The sequence below is a fragment of the Chiloscyllium plagiosum genome, unplaced genomic scaffold (genome assembly GCF_004010195.1).
Source record: "Chiloscyllium plagiosum isolate BGI_BamShark_2017 unplaced genomic scaffold, ASM401019v2 scaf_9724, whole genome shotgun sequence".
Classification (NCBI taxonomy): domain Eukaryota; kingdom Metazoa; phylum Chordata; class Chondrichthyes; order Orectolobiformes; family Hemiscylliidae; genus Chiloscyllium; species Chiloscyllium plagiosum.
The window spans coordinates 8,703-34,450 of record NW_025213921.1 but is presented as its reverse complement, the minus strand read 5'-3'; the positions used below and the strand labels follow the sequence as shown (position 1 = coordinate 34,450).

Below are 25,748 nucleotides of genomic sequence, written 5' to 3'. Positions count from 1 at the left end.
TCAAAAAACTCAATCAAGTTTGTGAGACATGATTTCCCACGCACGAAGCCATGTTGACTATCCCGAATCAGTCCTTGCCTTTCCAAATACATGTACATCCGGTCCCTTGGGATTCCCTCCAACAACTTGCCCACCACCGAGGTCAGGCTCACTGGTCTATAGTTCCCTGGCTTGTCCTTACCACCCTTCTTAAACAGTGGCACCATGTTTGCCAACCTCCCGTCTTCCGACACTCCACCTGTGACTATCGATGATACAAATATCTCAGCAAGAGGCCCAGCAATCACTTCTCCCTTAGATGTAACTGTTAATGCTGTTGGGGCAAAGTAACTCGTGTGCCAAATCGTTTAAAGCAAAGTAGTCAGGAGAAGAGACCTTGAGCAATTAACTAGCTTTATTCATTAATATGGGGAAGCCTATTTTGTTCAAAACAAAGTCTGACATATTCCAATGAAATACAGAGTGTTACAAGTTTTATGGTAAAACACAAGCCCAGTCTCCATTAATTATGCAACTGAGGGGCAGTCGTAAAGTTCACAAACATTGTCCAGACCTACATTTCTTAATGTCTACAAAACTGAATGTTATCTCATACTGCAGGTTTGGCTAGGCTCGAATTGCTGATAAGGAACAGAGAGAAACAATACATCGTTCTGAAGCAGCACAGTCTAATGGCCTGAGGAGCAGAGACAGCCTGCAACTGCAAGGTCAGGCTATCAAAACAGAATTCCTTAACCAGGGTTCGGACAGCATTATGTTAGCAGGCTACATTTTACTGCAAACATAGCTTTGTGACAAAATAACTTCCACGCAGTTTTGTGTCAACTTTGGTCAAATTCTCCCACATTCCCTCTTTTTTTTATTTAAAAAAAGGAGATTGAGGGTGTCAGCAAAGGTGGATTATATACCCAGAGCCAGGGGGATTGTCAGGGGGTGGTGGTTGGAGATCGGACAGATAGTGCCCGGGTTCAGTAAGGACAGGGGCAGATGGCTCCAGGGATTGGGAATCATCATCAGGGAAAATCTCAGCATCTGGGAGATTGCTGGAGAGGAGGGCCACAACAGTGAACTGAACTGAGCACTGTCTGTGGGGTGACTTTGATTTTCAGTCGAGCAGTTCCAAAGGCAGGGGAAAGAAAGCTGCAAGTCGGTCAAATTCTATAAGGGCTTGCTTGGTGTGAGTTTGGGATGGATGGGGATATGGGCACATACCCAGCAGCAAGAGTGGTTGACCTGTGTGTGAGAAATGCCACTCACTCTTCAATAATTTCAGTCTGAGTCAAATTATAAGAATGGGTGTCCTATAAGTAGTCACCACCATCAAAAGGTTACATCGCAAATTATACAGTTCAGCTGAGTCTCTCAATACTCCTCTTTTACCTTATTGGCTTACCATGCAAAGCGATAAACCTATCACAAGTTACTCACTTCACTCCTCCTCTGTTTACTTCTTCCACTACTCTAAGCCTGTCGCCCCCTTACTCTTGTTTGTTTCTTGCCTTATTTGGCCTATCCAATTCCTTGTCGTGACAAATTCCAGGTGTTAGCTTGACCGTTTTACCACATCCCTCTGTGGTCTGTTGTTAGCGTGCACGACTTCTGCATTAAGGCTTCTGCTAAAGCAGCTTTTCCTCCCTGGTAGCCCACACTGAATCTTATGACCGTTGATTGTGGTTTCTGCAGCACTGAGCCTTACATTTTCACAAACCTATTTTCCACAATTTTTCTGTAGAAGCAACACTTATATTTTTCACAAACATATTTTCCACATGTGTAAAAGAAAAGTATTAAACTGTAATTCCCGTTTACTAGAGGTTATCAGGCCCAATCAAACATAGTTCATGAAAGAAAGATGAGTGCAGTGAAAGGCAGATCGATCAAATTAAACACTCTTCAGCTTTTTTTCTGCTCGCTGCTTTCTGAAAATCTGGGTGCCACCAGTTTGTAACAGAGTATTAACCATTCCCTCTTTGCTCAAGTGTGTACAATAATGTGTATAATCATCTAAAATAGGCATCAGAAAGAACGAACACAAACATCAGGGGTCACCCACATTTTGGTTTGGGTGTGGAGGGAGTACCGTATTTGAGGCCATAGTTTGTGCTGTTTTTCAGGGGCTTCCCCTGTGATTTCAGCCCCATCCCCAGGCAAATGTGCATTCAAACCAGATTATGAAGTGTTAACCTTTCTGCAGGCTGCAGGCGCTGAGTCAGTCTCTCTCTCTCTGCCTGCGCGCTCCCCCGACCTGTCTGCGCGCCCCCTCTCTCTCTGCCTGCCTGCGCGCGCCTCTCTCCCGCTCTCTCTGCCTGCCTGCGCGCGCCTCTCTCCCTCTCTCTCTGCCTGCCTGCGCGCGCCTCTCTCTCTTCTCTCTTATTTTGGACTGACAAAAGCAGCAACCACCCTCTATATTTCATCTCTCAAAGGATATCGGCAGGTGACCTGGCAGGACCAGGGTATCTCCTGCCTGACTCGCCAACTGTGGAGGATGGAAATAAAGTCCCATGCAAGGAAAGAATTTGTTTATCAGGGAGCAGTACAGCTGCAAGGCCAACCGTCTCCGCTGAGCCTGGGAAACATAAACTTTAGCAAGTAGGCACTAAGATGAGATTCAAAATAGTTTCCAGGCTTTAATATGTGACAAAATGGCTGATCCAAATCTAATAATTCTCCCACATCCCAGGGAATAAAACAAGAAAATTGTGAGAAACAAAACTCGCATATTAATAAATTTCAGTCCGAGTCAAATTCTGAAGCAGCGAATTCTATTGATACGTACTTGCAAGAACGGGTGTCTAATGAGTAAGCACCCGGACCTGAGGGTTACATTCTGATTTATGCTGTTCAGCTGCGTCTCTCGGTCCTCCCCTTTCACCCCATAGGCTACGCGCTACAGCAAAAGTAACCAATCACAAGCTCTAGCTTCTCTCTGCCTCTGTTTACTTCTCCCATTACTCTAAGCCTGTCGCCCCTTACTCTTTTTTTATCTCGTTCCTCATGTGTGACTATCCTGGCATAGTTTGCTGTCTTCATGCAGCAGAGAACGGCGGGTGCTGGGCGGAAGTGAAGTCGGAGCGCAAAGCCAGTCGGGAAGATAAGTGATTGTTATTTGAGTGGGACATCGCACAGGGCTGTGGAAATAGGGGATTCCATAGTGAGATGAACTGACTGGGGTTTTTGTGGCAGCAGGCGGGACTTAAGGATGGTGTGTTGCCTTCCTGGTGCAGTGGGTGGTACAGTGTGCCTCACAGCGCCAGAGACCTGGGTTCAAATCCCGCCTCAGGCAATTGTCTGTGTGGAGTTTGCACATTCTCCCCGTGTCTGCGTGGGTTTCCTCTGGGTGCTCCGGTTTCCTCCCACAGTCCAAAAACGTGCAGGTTAGATGAATTGGCCATGCTAAATTGCCCGTAGTGCTAGGTGAAGGGGTAAATGTAGGGGAATGGGTCTGGGTGGGTTGCTCTTCAGAGGGTTGGTGTGAACTTGTTGGGCCGAAGTAAGTAATCTAATTATACTCCACAACCATCTTATGAAGAAGCAGCTTCCAGAAGTCACTGCTTCCAAAAAGCCTGTGGGACTACCACCTGGTGGTGTGTGATTTTAAACTTTTGTGCAGGTTAGGGTGGATTGGCCATGCTAAATTATGCATGATGTGCAGGTAAGGTGCATTACTCAGGGTTAAATGTAGAGCAATGGTGGTAGGGGATGGGTGGGTAACCCTTTGGAGGGTCGGTGTGCACTTGTGGGGCCGAAGGGAAGAGGTTTTTGAAAAGTGTATTCTGCGCGCCTTGCGCTGCAGCGCATGCAAGTGCGGGCCCCGTTGACAGTGTCGCCCCGCCCCCTTTACCATCACTTCGTTTCGCCTCGCCCCTCATTTCTTTGTTGACGCCACAACGCAGAGGTGGCCATGTCAGTTTCAAAGTGAATCTCCCTCCCTCAGGGCAAATCTTCATAGAGTCATAGAGATGTACAGCATGGAAACATGTAAAGATGTACAACCCGTCCCTGCCGACCAGATATCCCAACCCACTCTAGTCCCACCTGCCAGCACCTGGCCCATATCCCTCCAAACCCTCCCTATTCATATACCTATCCGAATGCCTTTTAAATGTTGCAATTGTACCAGCCTCCACCACTTCCTCTAGCAGCTCATTCGACACACGTACCACTCTATGTGTGAAAAAGTTGCCCCTGAGGCCTCTTTTATATCTTTGCCCTCTCACCCTACACCTATGCCCTCTAGTTCTGGACTCCCTGACCCCAGGGAAAATACTTTGTCTAATTATTTTATCCATTCCCCTCATGATTTTGTAAACTTCTATAAGGTCACCCCTCAACCTCCAATGCTCCAGGGAAAACAGTCCGAGTGTGTTCAGCCTCTCCCTATAGCTCAAATCCTCCAACACTGGCAACATCCTTGTAAACCTTTTCTGAACTCTTTCAAGTTTCACAACATCTTTCCGATAGGAAGGAGACCAGAGGCCATGCTAAATTGCCCGTAGTGTTTGGTGAAGGGGTAAATGTAGGGGAATGGGTTTCGTTGGGTTGCGCTTCGGTGGGTCGGTGTGGACTTGTTGGGCTGAAGGGCCTGTTTCCACGCTGTAAGTAATCTAATCTAATCTAATCTAAACTGCACGCAATATTCCAACAGTGGCCTAACCAATGTCCTGTACAGCTGCAATATGACCTCCCAACTCCTGTACTCAATACTCTGACCAATAAAGGAAAGCATATCAAACGCCTTCTTCACTATCCTATCTACCTGCGACTCCACTTTCAAGGAGCTATGAACCTGCACTCCAAGGTCTCTTAGTTCAACAAAATTCCCTTGGACCTTACCATGAGTATTGCTTTCCCAAAATGCAGCACCTCGCATTTATCTGAATTAAACTCCATCTGCCACTTCTCAGCCTATTGGCCCATCTGGTCAAGATCCTGTTGTAATCTGAGGTAACCTTCTTCGCTGTCCACCACACCTCCAATTTTGGTGTCATCTGCAAACCTACTAACTGTACCTCTTATGCTTGCATCCAAATCATTTGTGTACATGACAAAAAGTAGAGGACCCAGCACCGATCCTTGTGGCACTCCACTGGTCACAGGCCTCCAGTCTGTAAAACAGCCCTCCACCACCACCCTCTGTCTTCTACCTTTGAGCCAGTTCTGTATCCAAAGGGCTAGTTCTTCCTGTATTCCATGAGAGGTTGGGAAGGGGGAGGGTAAGATACCTTTTCTGTTTTTATTTTTAAAATGCACCCAATTCCCACAAGTAAATGCAACAGGTGCAAGTACAGCTCATGCAATATTCTTCTTTGCAGCTTCACGCCGGCTTTGCATCCTCTGTTCTTCCTCATCCTTGGTTCCAAATGAGACTAGATTGTTTTAGTACATCTGGTTGGCATGAACGAGTTGGACTGAACGGACTGTTTCTCTGCTGTGCATTTCTGTGACTCTGTCTTGCTACCAATGTTTGCCACGTCTGTATGTTCATTTTCTCTCTGGTGTTAATGCCTTGATGTTTCATTTTGCTCCCCACATCTTGGGGACATTAACCATTTCCAGTCTGGTTGTTCTGATGATCCGGGTTTCTGGGATTGGTCAATAAGCACACCTGGAAATGACTTTGTCAATCACACAAGCAATTGTTTATTCTTTGGTACGGCCAGGTCGGTAGACTGTGATCAGCACAGAAGTATGAGTACTCCTCGAGTGCCAAAAGAATAGGACGACTTAGAGTTTACATAGAGCTTATGTACATTGTTTATAGTCAGGCATGGAGTATGATCACATAGTAACAATCAATTAGATTTCCTGAGGTCCTCATGCTCTTTTGACTTGGCCTATCACAATTTATTGTAAACAACCTGTTCTTGAAATCGTATTTGTCCTGCCTGGTGGATAGGCTTAAACCGTTACTTATGCGATTAATGGTTAGGGTCATATTGTTACTTCTGCGTTTGCAATTTTTTCACCGGATTTACGTCAGTCTGTAGTTTCTTGTTTATTCTGAGTATCAGCCTGACTCGGTTCAGACCACGTTAGCCAAGCAGAAGCCATTTTGTGCAGCTCCTTCAGCCATTTTTTCCCATCTCCCAGATGCCCACATCCTCATTCCCCCCTTTGATCGCACCGCGATCACTAAAAGGAAAGGCTGATCCAAACGAATGCCCTTCAAGGTGTTCCAGCCATCAACATCCTCTAGTGTGGCACCACCATCTTCGCCGCTCACCTGGTCATTGCCATCAACACATGCGGGTGAGCCATCAAATCTATATCACTAAGGGAGCTCATATGCTTTGCAATTAAACACCAACAATAGCAATACCGACATACAGAGGAAAATTATTCTGATATACATAGTTAAATTGATAAGCCAATTGTACCAAGAGCCTGATGCCCAGTTTCCCCAAGGAACTTCAAGGAACACCTGGTTCTCATCTTGTTTCTTAGTAAAATTGCAAGTGCGATTGGGAATGCCCATAATGCATTTATGTTGGAAAGTAGCACAGACCCCCGCCTTCCCAGGCTAGTATATAGTCTAAGGCATACTGATTCTGCATAGAGTAAAGACAAAGGTCTGATAATCCCAGGCTAATCTGTTCCAGAGCCTCTTTAGTCTTATTTCCTAGAATGATTAGGCTGCAAAAGAGGTAACTGCAGTTCTTTTGACTTCTCACCCCTGCCGATCCTCCCAAACTCAGGGTACTCAGGATTCCCCAGCCTATTGAGTGTCCTGGATTGTTACTCAGTCCGTTGGGATCCTTCCAATTGGAGCAAGGTCAGCTGAGACAGCCCGCTGCATCCTCCTCAGATGAAGGTCCCATCGACTTGTCCACTGGTCTGTTCAAGGTACTGTTGTGGGAGCAAAGGCTCTGATAGTGACCTTATGAAGAACATCTTTGCCATCAAGGACAAGGAAATTGGTAGCTTTACCTTGACTGAAGAAATAGTAGCCTGGTTAGGTGTATAATAGGGAGGATTTGTTAAAATAGTTAACTGAAATATTACAGCAGGGGTGTCTGGTCAGGTCTACAAGAGTAAAGGGGACTCACTTGAGCACCATAAAAAAAATTGGCAAAGTGACTGTTGAGTGCTCGCACTGTATGGTAGACAAAGGTCGTCTGAATTCTGTTCCCATTAGGCTCTCCCTTAGCTCTGTTGCACATGGTCTTGGCGACAGTATCAGATTCTGAAAAGAGAAAAGACTTATAAATGTGCTCGGGAAGGGTTCCGTTCCAGGTCTGTACATGGAGATGGGCATAGTTACTTATGCCACGTACGGCCTGTTGTACCCCAGCCAGTGGCATGCAGGAGGTATAAGGCCCCTTTTGTCTTACACGTGTGGGCGAGACAAGTCTCAAATAGGTGGGAGATGTTATGTGGAACATGAAGAATTGCACACTCATAGCCAGTTTCATTAAAGTAATTCTCATATGACCCTGCAGTAGAGTTAAAAGACTTCAGCAAACATGTGGCAGGAGGGTTAACCCAGTGTTGGAAAGTGATATTTCTCTTCGGAGGGTCGGCTGTAGGAGGTCTGATGAATAGGTTGGGATTGGGGACTGAGGACAGGGCAAGTAAGTTATCTACCAATAGAGAAGAGTAACATACTACTGACTCTGGGGTGAAGAGCATTCTGTGGGCCTGTATAAATAAGTTTTTTGTGAATTGAGGAGTTTCCCCTATCAGGCTTCCCTTTTCTCAAGTTGGCCTGTCCTGCAAAAAGGGATGGTGTTCCCAGGCTTCCTTCAAACATTTACCATAATAACGGGGTTGATCATTTTTATCCTCACTAGGCTTGCGTCTGCAGGTAAAATCAAAAAGACAGGTTCAGTAACGACAAGGTAACTCTCACTGATTTCTTCTGTCTAGATAGACCAAACGTTTCTAATGTAAGAGTCCATTGCAATTATCAGTCTTCATCACGTTCCAAATGCCGAAGACGTCAGGTCCGGTGCACTGGACTACATCTCCTCGGCATAGGTGGTGGATAATCTCAGATCATTCCAGATTGCATCGATGCTTAGTGGCTTTCCCCATCGTGGTGTCGTACATGATCAAATAGGTCAGTAGGTAGGCGATCCCCCACATGTCCCTCCTCTTAGCTCAGGTATCTGTAATAAGAATAGCATTAGAACAACAGCAAAATTCAAAAACCCAAATGGAGAGGATCCCCTCGGTTTCCAGTATTCTCTCCTCCTCGTGCCCCTTTTGATTGGTGTGGCCAGTCAATTTACAATGATGCAGGTGGACACATATCAAGCGCCCAGCGATTTTGACCGCCGTAGGGGCGGGAAGTAAAACCTGGTAGGGGCCATCCCAACGAGGTTGGAGACCTTTGAGAGAAAGGCATGCATAATGTTGGTTAGAGCAAGTTCATAACCAATCATTGCTTTGGTCATATGGTGGAAATGGACCAAGGAGTGAGCCAAATCGTTCCAAGGGGTAAGGAGCGGGCAACTGTCGTGTCTCACCTACAGGCGTGAGTCACATCTGGAATAAGGCCACAGGGAGTAGCATAACTAATGCATCCGTTAGAATACAGAAATGGCTTGATACGATAAGGAAGTACTAGCTGCTATGACCGTTAGAGTATAGAAGTAGCTCGATAAGATAAGGAAATGTTAACCACACTGGCTGGCTCTCAGTGCAGGTGCAGTGGCACTGTATCACAAGACAAAAGTGACCTAACCATTATGACCTAAGTTGTTTAGCAGTTAATATAATTGGATCGAGTAACTGTCAATAGAGTGATATCATGTATTGATTGGTAATTGTCTGAATATATGATGTGATCATGACCTAAGAAAAGTGTACAAGTGTCTCTGTATTAAGCCATATGTGTGCAGTTCTTCTGAGGAATTTGGAAGTACATAACTCCTGTGTTTCTGGGTGCTCTGCACCCGGCCGCATGAAGAAATAAAGAGTGAAGTCTAAAACAGCCAGACTGAATTTGAGGGTTCATTGATCAATTGCGGAACTGAGACCCCACCAGGGGTCCAGATGTTCACTTGCAAATTCAGTTATGTGTTTTAATTACCTGGGTGAGAAGGGATGGAAGGATATAGATTGGGATGGGGATGGGGTAGATATCTTTTCTGTTTTTATTTTATCTTTTCTATCCTGGACTGACAGTGATGACCTTTGTAATCTCTTTTCACAGAGTATTTGAAGATGTGAAGACAAAAGTTTCAAAATCAACAGGTGGAGGGCTGAGGCCCGGAATATCGACTGTCCTGGTCCTCGGATGCTGCCTGACCTGCTGTGCTTTTCCAGCGCCGCACTTTTTGATTCTAACTCTCCTTTGACGTCAATGTCTGACAGTCACTCATTCCATCGGGACACCAACAAGCTTACACTGTGGTTGTGTGAGAAGGAGCAAAGCTTTTTGTTTCCTGTTTGAGTACGTTTTCAGCATCAGTGGGACTGGATGAGAGACCCTAATGTTGCAGCGCACTGAGTGTGGAGCCTGAAACAATTATACGGCCTGGAAAGAGGAACTGACGGCAGAGAGGGGCTGTACACGCATTTGTGTGCGGCTGAAGCTTCAGCCATGGAGAAGCCCGAGGAATCCCGTCCTCTGGAGAAACCGTGGAAGTGTGGCGACTGCGGGAAAGGCTTCTGTGCCCCATCTGTCCTGGAGATACATCGGCGCAGTCACACCGGGGAGAGGCCGTTCCCCTGCCCCGAGTGTGGGAAGGGCTGTTACCAGGCCTCCGCCCTGCTGACCCACCGACGGATCCACACGGGAGAGAGGCCCTTCAGCTGCCCCGAGTGCGGGAAGGCCTTCCACCATTCCTCCTCCCTGCTGACGCATCAGCGGGTCCACACTGGAGAGAGGCCGTACACCTGCTCAGAGTGTGGGAAGAGGTTCAGTCAGGTGAGCCACTTACGAAAACACGAGCAGCTCCACTCCGGGGAGAGGCCCTTCGGCTGCCCCGAGTGCAGAAAGGCCTTCCGCGATTCATCTGCCCTGCTGAGGCACCAGCGGGTCCACACGGGGGAGAGACCCTTCAGCTGCCCTGAGTGTGGGAAGGCCTTCCGTGATTCCTCCTCCCTGCTGAGGCATCGGCGGGTCCACACGGGGGAGAGGCCGTACACCTGCTTCGAGTGTGGGAAGAGGTTCAGTCGGGTGATCCACCTGCGAAAACACGAGCAGCTCCATCCCGGGGTGAGGCCCTTCAGTTGCCCCGAGTGTGGGAAGGCCTTCCGCGATTCCTCTACCCTGCTGAGGCACCAACGGGTCCACACAGGGGAGAGGCCCTTCAGCTGCCCCGAGTGCGGGAAGGGCTGCACCCAGGCCTCGGACCTGCTGAAGCACCGGCTGGTCCATACGGGGGCGAGGCCCTTCAGCTGCCCTGAGTGCGGGAAGGCCTTTCGCCATTCCTCTGCCCTGCTGAGGCACCAGCGGGTCCACACGGGGGAGAGGCCCTTCAGCTGCCCCAAGTGCATGAAGGCCTTCAGCGATTCCTCCTCCCTGTTCAGGCACCAGCGGGTCCACACGAAGGAGAGGCCCTTCAGCTGCCCCAAGTGTGGGAAGGCCTTCAGCGATTCCTCCTCCCTGCTGACACATCAGCGGGTCCACACGGGGGAGAGGCCATTCTCCTGCTCAGAGTGTGGGAGGGGGTTCAGTCAGGTGAGCCACCTGCGAAAACACGAGCAGCTCCACTCTGGGGGGGGTTCTTCAGGTGTCCCGAGTGCGGGAAGGGGTTCACTTGCTCGGTGAAGCAGCTGACCCACTGGTCGGTTCACACGGGGAGCTATTCGCCAGATTTCAGTTTGAGAAAGGCTTCACACGCTGCTCCCACCTGTAGAGGTACCAGTTCACATAGGGTCAAGTGTTGTGCAGGTTAGGGTGGATTGGCCATGCTAAATTACCCATAGTGCACAGGAATGTGCAGGTTAGGTGTATTAGTCAGGGGTAAATGTAGAGCACTAGGGGTAGGGGAATAGGTGTGGGTGGGTAACCCTTCGGAAGGTCAGTGTGGACTCATTAGGCCGAATGGCCTCTCTCCACACTGTGGGGATTCTCTGATTGTAAAGGATTTTTGGAAACCATACAGGGCAGTGCGGGCCAGTGGCCGCTTACCATTTGGAGCAAGCGCAGTGCGGCAGCATGTTTTGGGCCTTGCTCCATTGATGACGTCACAATGTGGAAGTGTCCCTGTCAAGTTTGAATGGAACTGCCTCCCTCTGGGCAACTCTTCATCCTGGGAGGGAGAGGCAAAATCAATTTTTGTTTAAGGTGGGTGTGGCGACTCCAGAACTAGATGGCATATGTTTCGGGTGAGAGGGGAAAGATATATTGGGCGGCACGGTGGCACAGTGGTTAGCACTGCTGCCTCACAGCGCCAGAGACCCGGGTTCATTTCCCGCCTCAGGCGACTGACTGTGTGGAGTTTGTACGTTCTCCCCGTGTCTGCGTGGGTTTCCTCCGGGTGCTCCGGTTTCCTCCCACAGTCCAAAGATGTGCAGGGTCAGGTGAATTGGCCATGCTAAATTGCCCGTAGTGTTAGCTAAGGGGTAAATGTAGGGGTATGGGTGGGTTTCGCTTCGGCGGGTCGGTGTGGACTTGTTGGGCCGAAGGGCCTGTTTCCACACTGTAATCTAATCTAATCTAATCTATACCAAGAACCTCAGGGGCAACCTTTTCACGCAATGAAGGTAAAGCTCTGCCTTTAGATTACATTCTTGAGATTTGATATTTAAAAGGAATTCTGGGATTAACATACCAAAGAACAGAAACCCATTCTAAAAGATGAAAGATTTAATCTAAAATTGTTCAAGGTATGACATCTCCATGACACTGGACTCGTTTAGCTATAAATTCTGTGATCATGACCTTATTCTCCACAACCACTGATGAAGGAGCAGCGGTCTGAACATGAGTGCTTCCACATAAACCTGTTGGACGATAATCTGGTGGTGTGTGGTTTTTAACTTTGTCCAGGATAGGGTGGATTGGCCGTGCTAAATTATCCATGGGGTTCTCAATCTGCATGTACCCTGTGAAGCCCCTTTCAGAATTTTACTGGCTTCAATAAGATCACTTCTGGTTTTTAGTTCATAAAAGCATGCAACACAGAAACAGACCCTTCAGTCCAACTCATCCATGCTGACCAGGATTCTGAAACTAAACTAGTCCCCGCTTTCCTGCATTTGGCCCATATCCCTCTTAAAGCTTTCTATAGGTATGTGAGGAATAAAAGGATAACTAAGGTAGGAATATGGCCAGTCAAAGATAGAATTGGGAAGTTGTGTGTGGACCATGTGGAGATCGGAGAGGTGTTAACGAATATTTCTCATCGGTCTTCACTCAGGAAAAGGAGAATATTGTACAGGAGAATGAGATACGAGATATTAGACCAGAAAGGATTGATGTTTGTATGGAGGAGGTGCTATCAATTCTCGAAGGAGTGAAAGTAGACAAGTCCCCTGGGCTGGATGGGATTTATCCGAGGATTCTCTGGGAAGCAAGGGAGGAGATGGCAGCGCCTTTGGCTTTGATCTTCGAGTCATCATTGTCTACAGGTTTAGTACCAGAGGAATGGAGGTGTGCAAATGTTGTGCCCTCGTTCAAGAAGGGCAGTAGAGATGACCCAGGTAATTATAGACTAGTGAGCCTTACGTCTGTTGTAGGGAAACTTTTGGCAAGGATTATAAGAGATAGGATTTAGAATCATCTAGCAAGCAACAATTTGATTTCGGATAGTCAACATGGTTTTGTCAAAGGCAGGTCATGTCTCACAAACTTCATGTGCATGTGGTTATGGCAGTTGACGTGGTGTACATGGACCTCAGTAAAGCCTTTGATAGGGTTCCACGTGGTAGGCTGTTGGAGAAAATGCAGAGGCATGGGATTGGGGGTGATTTAGCAGTTTAGATTAGAAACTGGCTTTCTGAAAGAAGGCAGCGAGTTGTGCTTGATGGAAAATATTAAGCCTGGAGTCCAGTTACTACTGGTGTGCCACAAAGATCTGTTTTGTGACCACTGCTGTTTGTCATTTTTATAAATGACTTAGACGTAAGTGGATGGGTTAGTAAGTTTGCAGTTGACACTAAAGTTGGTGGAGCAGTGAACAGTGTGGAAGCATGTTACAGGTTGCAGGGGGACTTAGATAATCTGCAGAATTGGGCTGAGAAGTAGCAAATGGAGTTGAATGCAGCTAAATGTGAGGTGATTCACTTTGGGAAGAACAACAGGAAGGCAAAATACTGGGTCAATGGAAAGATTCTTGATAGTGTGAATCTTGGAGTCCATGTACATAGATCCCTGAAGGTTACCACACAGGTTGAAAGTGCTGTTAAGAAGGCATATGGTGTGCTAGGTTTTGTTGGTGGAGAGATTGAGTTCCGGAGCCATAACATCATGCTGCAACTATACAAAACGCTAGTGTGGCCGCACTTGGAATATTGTGTACAGTTCCAGTCACCCCATTACAGAATGTGGAAGCATTGGAAAAGGAGCAGAGATTTACCAGGATGTTGACTAGACTGGAGCGAAGGTCTTAAGACAGAGAGACTTGGGTCTGTTCTCATTGGAAAGAAGGCAGCTGAGAGGATTAGATAGAGTGGACAAGTGAAAGTTTTTTCCTAGGATGATGACGTCAGCTTCTACGAGGGGCATAACTACAAATTGAGGGCTGATAGATGTAAGACCAATGTCAGAGTCAATTTATTTACTCAGAGTGGTAAGGGTGTGGAATGCCCTGCCTGACAATTCAGCCACATTAAGGAGATTTACACAATCCTTGCATAAGAACATAGACGATGGGGTAATGTAGGGGGATGAGCTTAGATTAGTTCAAGGCCAGCGTAACATTGAGGGCTGAAGGCCTGTTCTGCACTGTATAGTTCTATGATTCAAGATTGAGATACATACAGACCCCATACCTTTCACGCATTGTCTGGGCTGAGATGTCACCTATTTTTATAAAACCTAAAGTCATCTCGAGAATGTGACTAAAAAGATGTTCTAGGATTTTCATATTAATGAACCAAAACCTGCAACCCATTCTAAAACATGGAAGACTTAACAGCAATCTAGGTTTGTTCAATAAAGCATAGCAATTGCATGACACTGAACTTTTGCTATAAATTCTGCCTCATGATCCTGCCATACAGCTACCCGATGAAGGAGCAGCGCTCTGAAAGCTAGTGCTTCCAAATAAACCTGTTGGACTATAATCTGGTGTAGTGTGATTCTTAACTTTGTCCACACAGCCCACACCTCCCAGTGCTGCCAGGAACAACATAGTATCTGCACTCGCGAAAAATTTACAATTTCTAAGAATACTAGCTCCTCATTCACTGCTCCGTCTGATACACAACATTGGAAACTTAGTGCAGGAGGCTGAAAGAAATGAGCAGCTTTAAAACAAAAACCTCTTGGAGCTGAAAGCCTTCAATGAGAGCCTGAGCCCAGCGGTAAGTTCTATTGTGACCCACCTTTGTTACAGCTTCAGATACCCCCAGCAAAAAGGCAGAGACAAAGTAGCTCCCCCTCCCCTTCCTTACTATTGGTCAGCACCGAGTTGTTCCTTTGTAATTGGATGCTTGGTACAGCCTGAACCCATAGAAGTATTGCCTCACTCAGCAATTTCAACCTATACCCTGTATCCAAATAAGTTTCTCACTTAGACAATAGGTGCAGGAGTAGGCTATTCAGCCCTTCAAGCCTGCACCACCATTCAATATAATCATGGCTGATCATTCCTAATCAGTATCCCAGAGTGTCCAATCTTTCATAATCTTATATGTCTCAATCAGATCCCCTCTCAGTCTTCTAACCTCAAGGGTATACAAGCCCAGTCGCTCCATTCTTTCAGTATAAGGTAATCCCGCCATTCGAGGAATTGACCTCGTGAATCTACGCTGCATTCCCTCAATAGCCAGAATGTCTTTTCTCAAATTTGGAGAATTGCACACAGTACTCCAGGTGTGGTCTCATCAGGGCCCTTTACAGCTGCAGAAGCACCTCTTTGCTTCTATACTCAATTCCTCTTGTTATGAAGGCCAGCATGCTATTAGCCTTCTTCACTACCTGCTGTACCTGCATGCTTGCCTTCATTGACTGGAGTTCTGTGGCTCTGGAGTCACATGTAGGCCAGACCGGGTAAAGGTTGCAACTGAGAGAATCCTTTCCCACAATAGCCGTTCCGTTTCCTTCCCTAAAAAGGACATGAGTGAATCAGATGAGGGTTTCTCCACTCGACCCCACCCCAGCCCGAAAATGGTTTTATCGTTAGATTCTGAGTTCCATATTTCTGACCAAATTCCAATTCCACCATCTGCTGTGGCAGGATTCAAACCCGGGAGTCCACAGAACTGGGTTGGTAGTCCAGTTGATAATGGTACTCGGCCATTGTTCCTTCAACCCCCCTGTGATGGCACATGAACTCACTGGTGGCTCCACAGGAGGGAGGAGCGGGTGAAGCCCTTCCCGCACTGAGAGCAGGTGAAGGGCCACTCCCCGGTGTGACCCCATTGGTACTTCAGCAGGGCGGAGGAATAACTGAAGGCCTTCCCACATTCGGGGCAGCTGAAGGGCCTCTCCCCAGTGTGGATGCGCCAATGAGTCTCCATGGCAGATGGGACACGAAAGCCTTTCCCGCAGTCGCCACACTTCCATGGTTTCTCCACGGGGCGGAATTCCTCTGGTTTCTCCATCCTGCACACATCACATGTAGAGCCCCTCTCTGTCGTGAATTCCTCTTTCCAGGCTGTATAACTGTACCAGGCTCCACGCTCAGTGCGCTGCATAGTCAGGTCTCTCATCCAGTCCCTCTGATACTGAAAACGCACACAAACAGGAACCAAAAAGCTTTGCTCCTTTTCACAGAATCGTAGTCGAAAATTGTTCCGGTCCCGATGGATTGAGTGACTGTCAGACATTAATGTCAAAGTGAGGACAGCAGTTACTGGACGGTCAGTGTTGAAAGGTCCGGCGCTGGAAAAGCACAGCAGGTCAGGCAGCATCTGAGGAGCAGGAGATCAATGTTTCATGGATAAGCCCTTCATCTGTTGATTTTGAAACTTCCATCTTCAGATCTTCAAATAATCAGTAAAAATAGATTACAAAAGTCATCACTGGCAGTGCAAGATAGAAATTCAGAACAAGCAATTCTACTTTCTGCAGAATATTATTTTCTTTTGTTATTTCACAAAATTGAAAGTACCATCACACTCTTTAGATTACTTACAGTGTGGAAACAGGCCCTTCAGCCCAACAAGTCCACACCAACCCATCCAGACCCATTCCCCTACATTTACCCCTTCACCTAACACTATATACAATTTAGCATGGCCAATTCACCTAACCGTCACATTTTTGGACTGTGGGAGGAAACCCACGCAGACATGACTCCACACAGTCAGTGCCTGAGGCAGGAATTGAACCCGCTATGAGGCAGCAGTGCTAACCACTATGCCACCGTGCCGCCCACTCTCTCCCTCTGTTCTTATTCCACTCTAACTAATTCTCCTGAAGGTGCTAATTCAGAATCTTACAGGGGCAGAAAAGCAAAAATGTCATGAATGACATCTCTCTGTATTTTGGATAACTCCACCTGAAAGTTAATATCTTTCACAACACTGGAATACTGCTGAGAGTCAGCAAGTCTGATTGTGGGAAGCAAAATAAAAAACAATGAGTTTGCAATAACCCCTTCCCTTCAAAGAATCGCCACAGTATGGAAGCAGGCCACTCGGCCCAATGAGTCCACACCGACCCTCCAAAGGGTAACGAGTCCACACCCAATACCCTACCCCTATTGCTCCACATTTACCCCTGACTAATGCACCTAACCTGTACATTCCTGGGCACTGTGGGTAACTTAGCACTGTCAATCCCCCCCAATCTGGACGAAGTTAAAAAATCACACAACACCAGGTTAGAGTCCAACAGATTTATTTGGAAGGACCAGCGTTCGGAGTACTTCTTCATCAGTTGGTTGTGGAGAATAAGATCGTGATGTGAGACAGCAAAGATTCAAGGAGGAACTGAATGGGCAACATTTTTCATAGAGGATGGTGCATATATGGAACGAACTGCCAGAGGAAATGATAAAATCAAGTCCAATTACAACATGTAAACGTCATTTGGGCAGGTGCACCGAGAGGAGAAGGTTTGACGATATATGGGCCAAATGCAGGTAAATGCGAATCATTCCTTTTCAGTAGCCTGGTCAGCATGGACAAGTTGGGCAGAAGGGTCTGTTTCTGTGCTGCATGATCCTATGTCTCCAGTTATTGGAGGAGTTTACGACGGAGAGATGTCGGAACACAATATTTCTAAATCCAAACAGAAAGGTGAAGCATGTGTGCAACATGGGGATGTGGATGAAGGCAAGCATTAAGGAGCAGGAAGGGATAGAGTTAAGCGTGAACTGTACATCAGCAAAGATGTATGTGACAGGAACATCTGGAAAATGGTCAATTATAGTATTTTTGAAATGGCCAAAGTCTCTGCAATATGACAGAAGTACATTGTGACACATGGTGACCAAAAGGTGGAACATAAATAGTCAACGGGAAATGAACTTACGAGAGGGTCGGGGGGATGCACAGGCAGAATGGGAAAGCAGGATGGATAACGTTAACAGTAATGAACAACAATCACATTACAGAGAAAACATTTGACCACAGATTGTGCAGCTGAATCAGTCTGAATGCAAATTCTGTACAGCGCCGGAAACGCAAACAGAAGAACAGTTTTACGCTGCCTCACAACGTTTCATTGCTCACTGCTACATTAAACAGAACTTGTTTGGAATATGTAACAAAGATATTTTAGTAATCTTTGGCGACTTCTGTCTTTGTATAATCTGGCACAATCACAATGGCAGAAGTAATTTGGAAGAGAAGCTCAAAGAATGTTTTTTGTCAGTGTTTCTTTGAATAATACGTTGTGCACAGGCTCGAGACGGAAGTATCTCAGGTCGATTGTTGTGTGATGAAGCTGAACGAATGAGTAGTGTCACATTGAAGTATCCTCCGGGAAATTGTGATAAAATGCAATTTAAATTGTTTGTAAATTTTTAAAGTGAATCACAGAATGGACAAACTATAACAAGCAATAAAACTAGCCAATTACATGAGTTTGAGAGCAGAACAGGGTAAAGAGACTGAAATGTTTGGCTGTAAGTGAATATTTATAGGAGCATTGCAAAACATTTCACAGAAGGGCATTCGATTGAACAGGTCAAAACCTTGTCAAGAAATTTACACTCGACCCTCACTCCAGACAAAATTAATCGCTTTTGATTTTGAGGCTTAGAAGATCACCAAAAAGTCCTAATAATTTTGAAGCTAGGGAATATTTTTGAACTAAGTATGAAAGGAATTGCAAAGTGTCTCCGAGCAGGAAGAGGGAAGTGGGTTGCGTTCATGGTGCTGGATGCGGTGAGAATGTCACAGAGAGTGGTGCGTGCCTGAATGGTGTTACAAAGCCAGTACGAATTGCTGCAGCTGGAGGTGTTTGCAGAGACAGAGAGGGAAATATGAACTTTTATTTATTCATTCTTGGTATGAGTATGTCAATGATTCGACCAGAATTCTTTGCCTAGCTGCTAATTGGTCAGTTGGCAGCTCAGAGTCAGCCACGCTTCTGTGGGTCTGGAGTCACATGTAGGCCAGACCAGGTAACAATGTCAGATGACCTTCCCTAAAGCACGTAAGTGAACCAGATGAGTCCTTGCTACTGATCACCGACGGATTTTGGTCACCACACCAATGTATTGTACAGCCACAACATCACATCCCAACTCATATTCTGAATGCTGTGACCAATGAAAGCAAGTGTCCCAAGTGCCTCCTTCACCACCCTGTCTAGCTGTAATACATTTTATAATGTGTACTTGCATCCTTAGGTGCCTGTTTGACATTGGCCAGGGCCCTACTATTAACTGTGCAACTCCCACCCTCGTTTCTTTCAGAAATTGCAATACCTCACATTTACCTAATTAAACCCCAACTGCTATTTGTCAGTCCACTATCTCAGCAGTACTATGAATCCCGTTGTATCATCGATAGGCTACTTCACTGTCCTCTATAGCAACAACTTCGACTTCACCCACAAACATACCCAGCATGAAACCAATATTCCCATCCAAATCGTTTAACCGAATCATAAACTGTGGACCATCTACACAGCTCTTCACTAGCCTCCAGTTAGAAAAGCAAAATGTCTCCCACTGCCCTATGTCTCCTACCATCAAGGTAATTTATTGCCCATTCGACCAGCTCCTCCTGGATTCCTTAACGTTTCACATTGGTCTGAACAGGTTTCCCAGCCGACCATACGGAAACTTGTCAAAGCCATTGGCGAAGTCTATGTGGAGAAAGTTGACGGCTTTGTCTTCATCTATCTCTTGGCCATCTCCTCAAACAGTCAGTCAGATTTGTGAGACACGATGTTCCACTCGCAAACCCATGCTGACGATCTCAAATCCTCCCCTGCCTTTCCAAATAAACGTAGCTCGTTTCTCCCAGAATCTTCTCGAACAACCGACCCAACTTTAGACTCACATGTCTATCGTTTCCTGGCTTTATTTCCAGGCATCCTTTAAGTGATGGGACAGCAATAGCCACCCTCCAGTCTTCCAGCACCTCACTATGTCTGTTGATAATGCAAATATCTCTGTCAAGTGTCCTGCAATCTCCTCTCTTGCGAGCCACAATAACATGGGATACAGCTGCTGAGATCCTGAAGGTCGATCTACATTTATTCGTTTTCATATTCTTGCACTTCACAGTTGTGGGTTATTTTTCAAGGCATCGCCATGTATTTCACCAAGTTCTCGAGCTTCCATGTCTTTCTTCGCAGTCAATACTAACAGGCGATTTTTGTTTAATACCACACACATCTCCTCTGGTTCTTCACATTGGCGACCTCATTCATCATTAGCGGAGCCTAATCTCTACCGAGCTACTCTTCAGCCCTTAATGACATTATCCCTAATGCTCTGAAATGTCAAATAATCTTTATGTGCCCCTACTTCCACTCCCCTCAACATGGCATATCAATTATGCCATTCATATTCAGGCCCAACAAATGAAATTCAAGATGTTACAAAACAAATTCTCTTCTTTAACATCAATTTGTGTGTACGTAGGCGTCAATCCCTAATCCATTTATTCCCGCTAAATTTTCTGCCTGTTAAATAATTCTCAATCCATGCCAGTACATTCCCTCAATCCCACATGCGCCAATTTTCCTTGTCCATCTCATCAGTGGGACCCTGTTGAAAGTTTTCTGAAATTCCCAATGAACCATTCGCCCCTCTCCCCGCCTTTATCTCCTCTGCTCTTTCCAGCCAGACAGAACAAAACAAGTCCAGCAGTGTTTATGAAATGAAATCTAGCTTTCAAAACAGCATGCTTGGCATTGTCAGAAGACAGAAAGTGGATATAAATGAGTCAGGTGGTGACAAGTGGAGATCAGTGTTTGGAGCATACTGTACACGCTATACATTAACAGTCTGGAAAAAGGATGTAAGGGGATACAGGAAAGAGATTTCCAAGAAAGATCGAAAGGGATGAAATACTAATCATATAAGGAGCAGTTGAATACTCTGGATTTGTGCACGATAAAATTCAGGAGGAAGCGGCGGAATATAATTCAAACTTACAGAATACAGAAGGTAATGAATGGAGTGGACGTGGGAATATGTTTACACCAGTAGGAGAAACCAGGACCCAACAGAACAGCTCTAGCATGAAGCGACAATCTTTAGAATGGAGACGTCAAGGAATTTATTCAGTGGGTTGTGGAAGCTAAGTAATTCAATGTATTTTGCACAGGGATAGATAGGTTCTTGATCAGTAAGGGAATCAATGGATACAGGGAGAAGGGGAGACTTTGGGGTTGAGAAACAATTCAGCCACAATCGAAAGGAGATTCCAAAGATAGCGGTGATAGCTGGAGCTGAAGGAGTTAGAAAGGTAGGGAGTATTGCAGGGACTGGAGATTAAACAGATAGAGGTGGTTGTTGAAGCTGCAGGACACACAGAGTTCGAGAAGTTTGTGAGAGCTGGGGATTGCACAGGACGGTGTAGTAGGAATTATCGAGACAGGGAGTATTGTTGTGACTGGAGATTACGTAGATGGATTGGTGATTGGACATACAAAAACTATAGAGATAAAATGGATATTAGTAACTGAACAATACACGAATAAGAGTGCTGGTTGGAGCTACAGAAGTTATCGAAATACGGAGGATTGCAGTGATGAGACATTACACAGATAAGCTTGGTCGTTGGAGCAACATGAGTTACAGAGATGAGGGGATTGTAGGGTTTGGAGAATACACATATGAGCATGGTGGTTGGAGCTGTAGGGTTTACAGAAATAGGGAGGGCTGTACGGGCTGGGAATTACCCAGGTAGGGAGGTTAATTGTAGCTGCAGGAGTTTCCTGAGGTCGAGAGGGATGAAGGAGCTGGATCAGTTCACAGAGCCAGGGACAATTGAAGAAACAAAGTGAAAAAAGAAACAGAAAATTTACAGCCCAGGCACAGGCTCTTCTGCCCTTTAAGCATGTGATAATCTAAATCTACTGTCTCAACCTGTCGCCCAATTCCTAAGCATCTGTGTCCCTCTGCTCTCAACGTACGGATGCCTCCATCCAGACGCATCTTAAATGAATCTGCTATCTTGCTGGTAATGCGTTCCAGACACCTAGCACCCTCTGTGTAAAGTACTTGCCACGTGTATCAGCTTTTCACCTTTTACCTTGAAAGCGTGACCTCTCGTTATTGAATCGTTCACCCCGAGATAAAAGATTATCTCTATCTATACCCTTCATGATTATGTAGACCTCAATCAGGCCTCCCGCCGCCCCCCACCCCGACTCCTTTCTTCGAATGAACAAAACCTGCCGAACTTCTCTTCATAGCTAGCACCTTCCATACAAGGCAACATCCTGGTAAACCGTCTCTGCATCCTCTCAAAAGCATCCACATCCTTTTGGTAAATTGACAACCACAACAGATCACAGTATTCTAAATTCGGCCGAACTAATCACGTGTACAATTTTAACATGACCTGCCAGCTCTTATACTCAATACCACGTCCGATGAAGGCATGCATACAATATGTCTTCTTGACCACTCTATCCACCTGCGCAGCAACCTTCCGGGTAGAATGGACCTGCACTCCGAGATCTCTCTGCTGATCAACTTTACCAAGGCTCTTCCGTTTACTGTGCAATTCGCTCGAGAATTAGACTTCCCAAAATGCATCACATCACATTTGCCTGAATTGAACTTCATCTGTCACTTCTCCGCCCAGCTCTACAGTCAATCTATGTTCTCCGCTTTTCCTTGACAGACCTTTATGCTTTTTGCTACTCCACGAATCTTCGTGTCATCTGCATCATAACAACAGTGCCCTCTTCCAGATCATTTATGTGTATGGCCTCTTCCAGATCATTTATGTATACAAGAGTATGAGTATATGAAGACTTTGGAGGAGACAGAAATGCAAAGGTTTGTCGGACAACAGGGGTTCAGAGAGTTCGTGAGGACTGAGATCGCAGGTTTGCAGCATTCCCATCAGTTACATAGAGCTGTGTACTGGTTTTCAGCAGGATGTTACAGAAAGCGATAAGGGATGCTGATGCTGGAAAATATTACAAGGACAGTATCTGAAGTACTTGAGGAAGATACAGGGGCAGGTTGCATTGAAGAGTATTAGGCTGCTACAGGTATTTAAATGCTGCAAGTTATCAGTAACCTCACATCGATCGAAAGGAGTAGAAGCTCTGCATACATAGAGAATTGCCGTGACTGAGGGATACCACAGACATGGGGGATAACATATGAGCTGTAAGAGTTATAACAAGAAACAAGTTGTGGTCAATAGAGTTGAAGAGGATACAGGGGGATATGAAGTGATTGCATGTGATAAAACGGACAGTGAGGATTTTCAGCGCCAGATGTGTGCTGTTTTCACTGACAAGGAATATTTTATGGCATGGTGCTATATGCAGAGATGAATAGCTTTGGAAAGAATTGAGAAACGAACAAAAGTACGGAAGGCTGTCGTGAACGAAGTCATTTGCTGATATCAATGTTTCCTTTCTGGAGTTTACATAGATGTAAGACTGGAGAGTCTGGCAGAGCTTATAGAACCGGGAAGAGCAGTAGGATCTGGACACAGTTACACTGATAGGAAGCATTGAAGAAACTGGAGAAGGTTCCTGTGGAAGGGAGGGTTATTGCGGAGGGTGACGTTTACACAGAAAGGGATGTAAAAGCTGGAGACGATAATGAAAACGAGTAGATAGATGAAGAGCCTGGAGGAGCTGACACTAACAGGATGCTTGATAACGGCAGGAGTATGTTACACAGACTTTGCAGCTTTTACAGTTGGTGTCTACAGATCGGGACTAGTGCAGGGACCTGAGAGGAGTGCACAAATAGCGTGCATTTGGGAGGGTTATTTTCAGCTCTGCTGTGCTAAACCCCCTGAGATAGCATAGGAGTTCACAGTTATCAATCCAAGCCTGTGCTGTCTTAGTGACCATCGGCACACCAGAAGAAAAAGGAAGTCACCCTTTAGAAGGTGATATTAAACAAAAGCAAATTAATGTGAATGTTGGAATATGAAACCAAAAGAGAAAATGTTGGAAAATCTCAACAGCTCTATAAGGCGAGAAAAGAGCTGACGTTTCTGCTGTCTATTCCCTCTCCAGTACTGTTGTCATATTATAGAGTCATACAACAAGGAAACATAACTCTTGGTCCAACTCATCGTGCCTTGAATGCTTCAAAGTCCTAGAACAGTTCCTATCTTCTGCAATGGACATAGTATCTACAAAAAGGTGCATGGACTTGCTTAACAGAGATAAACGAGGTTTAGTAAGTATAGAGATGAGGTTACAAGATGAAAAAAAGGTGGAACAAATATTAACAGGCACACATACTTGCGGGATCTCGGGCAGAATGGGAAACCAGGATAGATATCTTTGACAGAAATGGATGACAAAGATATTGCACAGAATGCATTTGGCCTTTGGATCAGTCTGAATGCAAGTTCTGGTCCTACGTGTCAAAATCAGAAACAGGAGAACATTTTTTTAGGCTGCCGAGCAGCATTTCATTGCTCAAAATGTTTTTTTCAAATTTCAATGAATTCCTATTTAATGCAAAGGCACTGTGATAATTTTGGGACACTTCAAGTTTTGCATCATCTGGGACAACTTTACTGGAAAAATTGATATTCTCCAATCTCACCTTCGAATGATTTTTTTTCAGTGTTAATTTGAATAACATATTGGGCAAATGGCTAGGGATGTAACTATCTCCGATCTACCGTTGGGTGTTGAAGCTGAGTGAAGATGTGATGTCACACTGAGAGATCCTTCAGGAAATTGTCGTATTTTTTAAAATTAGATTAGATTGGATTAGATTAGATTACAGTGTGGAAACAGGCCCTTCGGCCCAACAAGTCCACACCGACCCGCCGAAGCGAAACCCACCCATACCCCTACATTTACCCCTTACCTAACACTACGGGCAATTTAGTATGGCCAATTCACCTGACCCTGCACATCTTTGGATGGTGGGCTAGGTGATCTGGATTCTCACCTTTCCCAGAGGTGTGTAATGCCAAAACAAGTTGATTCTCAACAATAAGAACAATATTAATAATGTAAAAATCTGTCTCTATTTTCTGTACTGTTCATGCATTTCATTTTCTTTGTGAAATAAAGAAACAGAACCTTTAATATAGATGAACCCTCTGTGTTAAGAGTTACAAGTTGAACAGTTGTAGGCCATATCGTGGTTATATCAGTAACTTCCTAAATTGAGGTCTCCATATCATGTAGGGTGAGCATTCAGAACTTATTCAATTCATAAAGGTTTCTGGTCTTTAAAGGTAGTATACTTCAGCAGTCTCTAAATGCTTTGTAATATAAGCTATTAAAAACTTCTCATTATCTCGTTCTTTGAGGTAAAAATGAGCTCCAGGAAGCTTATGGATGGTAAATTCGCCACTTGTTAAATCACTCCAGGATTCTACAATTCTTCCTCGCAATGTTCCCCAGAAGGGCACTGCACGACAGTGAAGGTACAGTGATAGGGTTAGATATCAGGACTGGAACATTTTGCAAATATTAGGAATGATTCAGTGACAAAAATAGTCTTCAGTAATTTTGTGAGTTGATTCTAATGACGATGGTTATAGGGCTGAGGAAGATTGTAGGGACTTCAAGAGCTTTCACAGTTTATGAGCGTTGCATGGACGAGAAGAAGTATTCAAGACAGTGAGGGTTTAAAATTTGAGGATTATGAAGAAGACCTTCACCGGGTAAAAGACAGGATTATTTGCAATATTAAGGAACTGAGGGATCTTGGAATCCTCAAGTTACCAACTAAGTTGATATGGTTGTTAAGAAGACATATGGTGTTTCGCCTTTCATTAACTAGGGAATTGAGTGATAGATCTCACGAGGTTATGTTGCAGTTCTATGGATGCCTTGTTCAACCACACTTAGTATATTTTGTTCAGTTTCAGATGCCTCATTATAGGAAAAATGTGGAGGCTTTAGAAAGTGTGCAGAGGAGATTAATTCGGATGTTGCCAGGACAGGAGGGCAGGTTTTTCGCAGGAAGTTTGAGGGAGGAGGTCTTGTCTCATTGAAACGAAGAAGGATGAGAGGTAACTTGATAGAAGTGCACGAGATGATGAGAGAAATCGAGTGGTTAGCCAGATATTTTCGCCATTGCGAAAACAGCTACAATGAGGAG

The 25,748-nt window shown here is 45.4% G+C and overlaps 1 protein-coding gene across 4 annotated transcripts; it reads left to right on the top strand.

Annotated features, from left to right (window-relative positions):
- The first annotated feature begins 429 nt into the window (after nucleotides 1-429).
- On the top strand, nucleotides 430-10,909 carry LOC122547754 (zinc finger protein 835-like). 4 transcript variants are annotated; one of them, XM_043686337.1, is made up of 3 exons: nucleotides 2,317-2,589; nucleotides 6,091-6,843; nucleotides 9,158-10,909. In XM_043686337.1, exon 3 carries the CDS (start codon nucleotides 9,548-9,550, stop codon nucleotides 10,718-10,720), a length of 1,173 nt encoding a protein of 390 aa, XP_043542272.1. In that variant the 5' UTR covers nucleotides 2,317-2,589; nucleotides 6,091-6,843; nucleotides 9,158-9,547; the 3' UTR covers nucleotides 10,721-10,909. The 4 variants fall into 4 exon arrangements, with proteins under 4 accessions (XP_043542271.1, XP_043542272.1, XP_043542274.1 ...); XM_043686336.1 differs by lacking the exons at nucleotides 2,317-2,589; nucleotides 6,091-6,843 and adding an exon at nucleotides 430-707; XM_043686339.1 differs by lacking the exons at nucleotides 2,317-2,589; nucleotides 6,091-6,843 and adding an exon at nucleotides 2,991-3,082.
- Nucleotides 10,910-25,748: the final 14,839 nt, after the last annotated feature.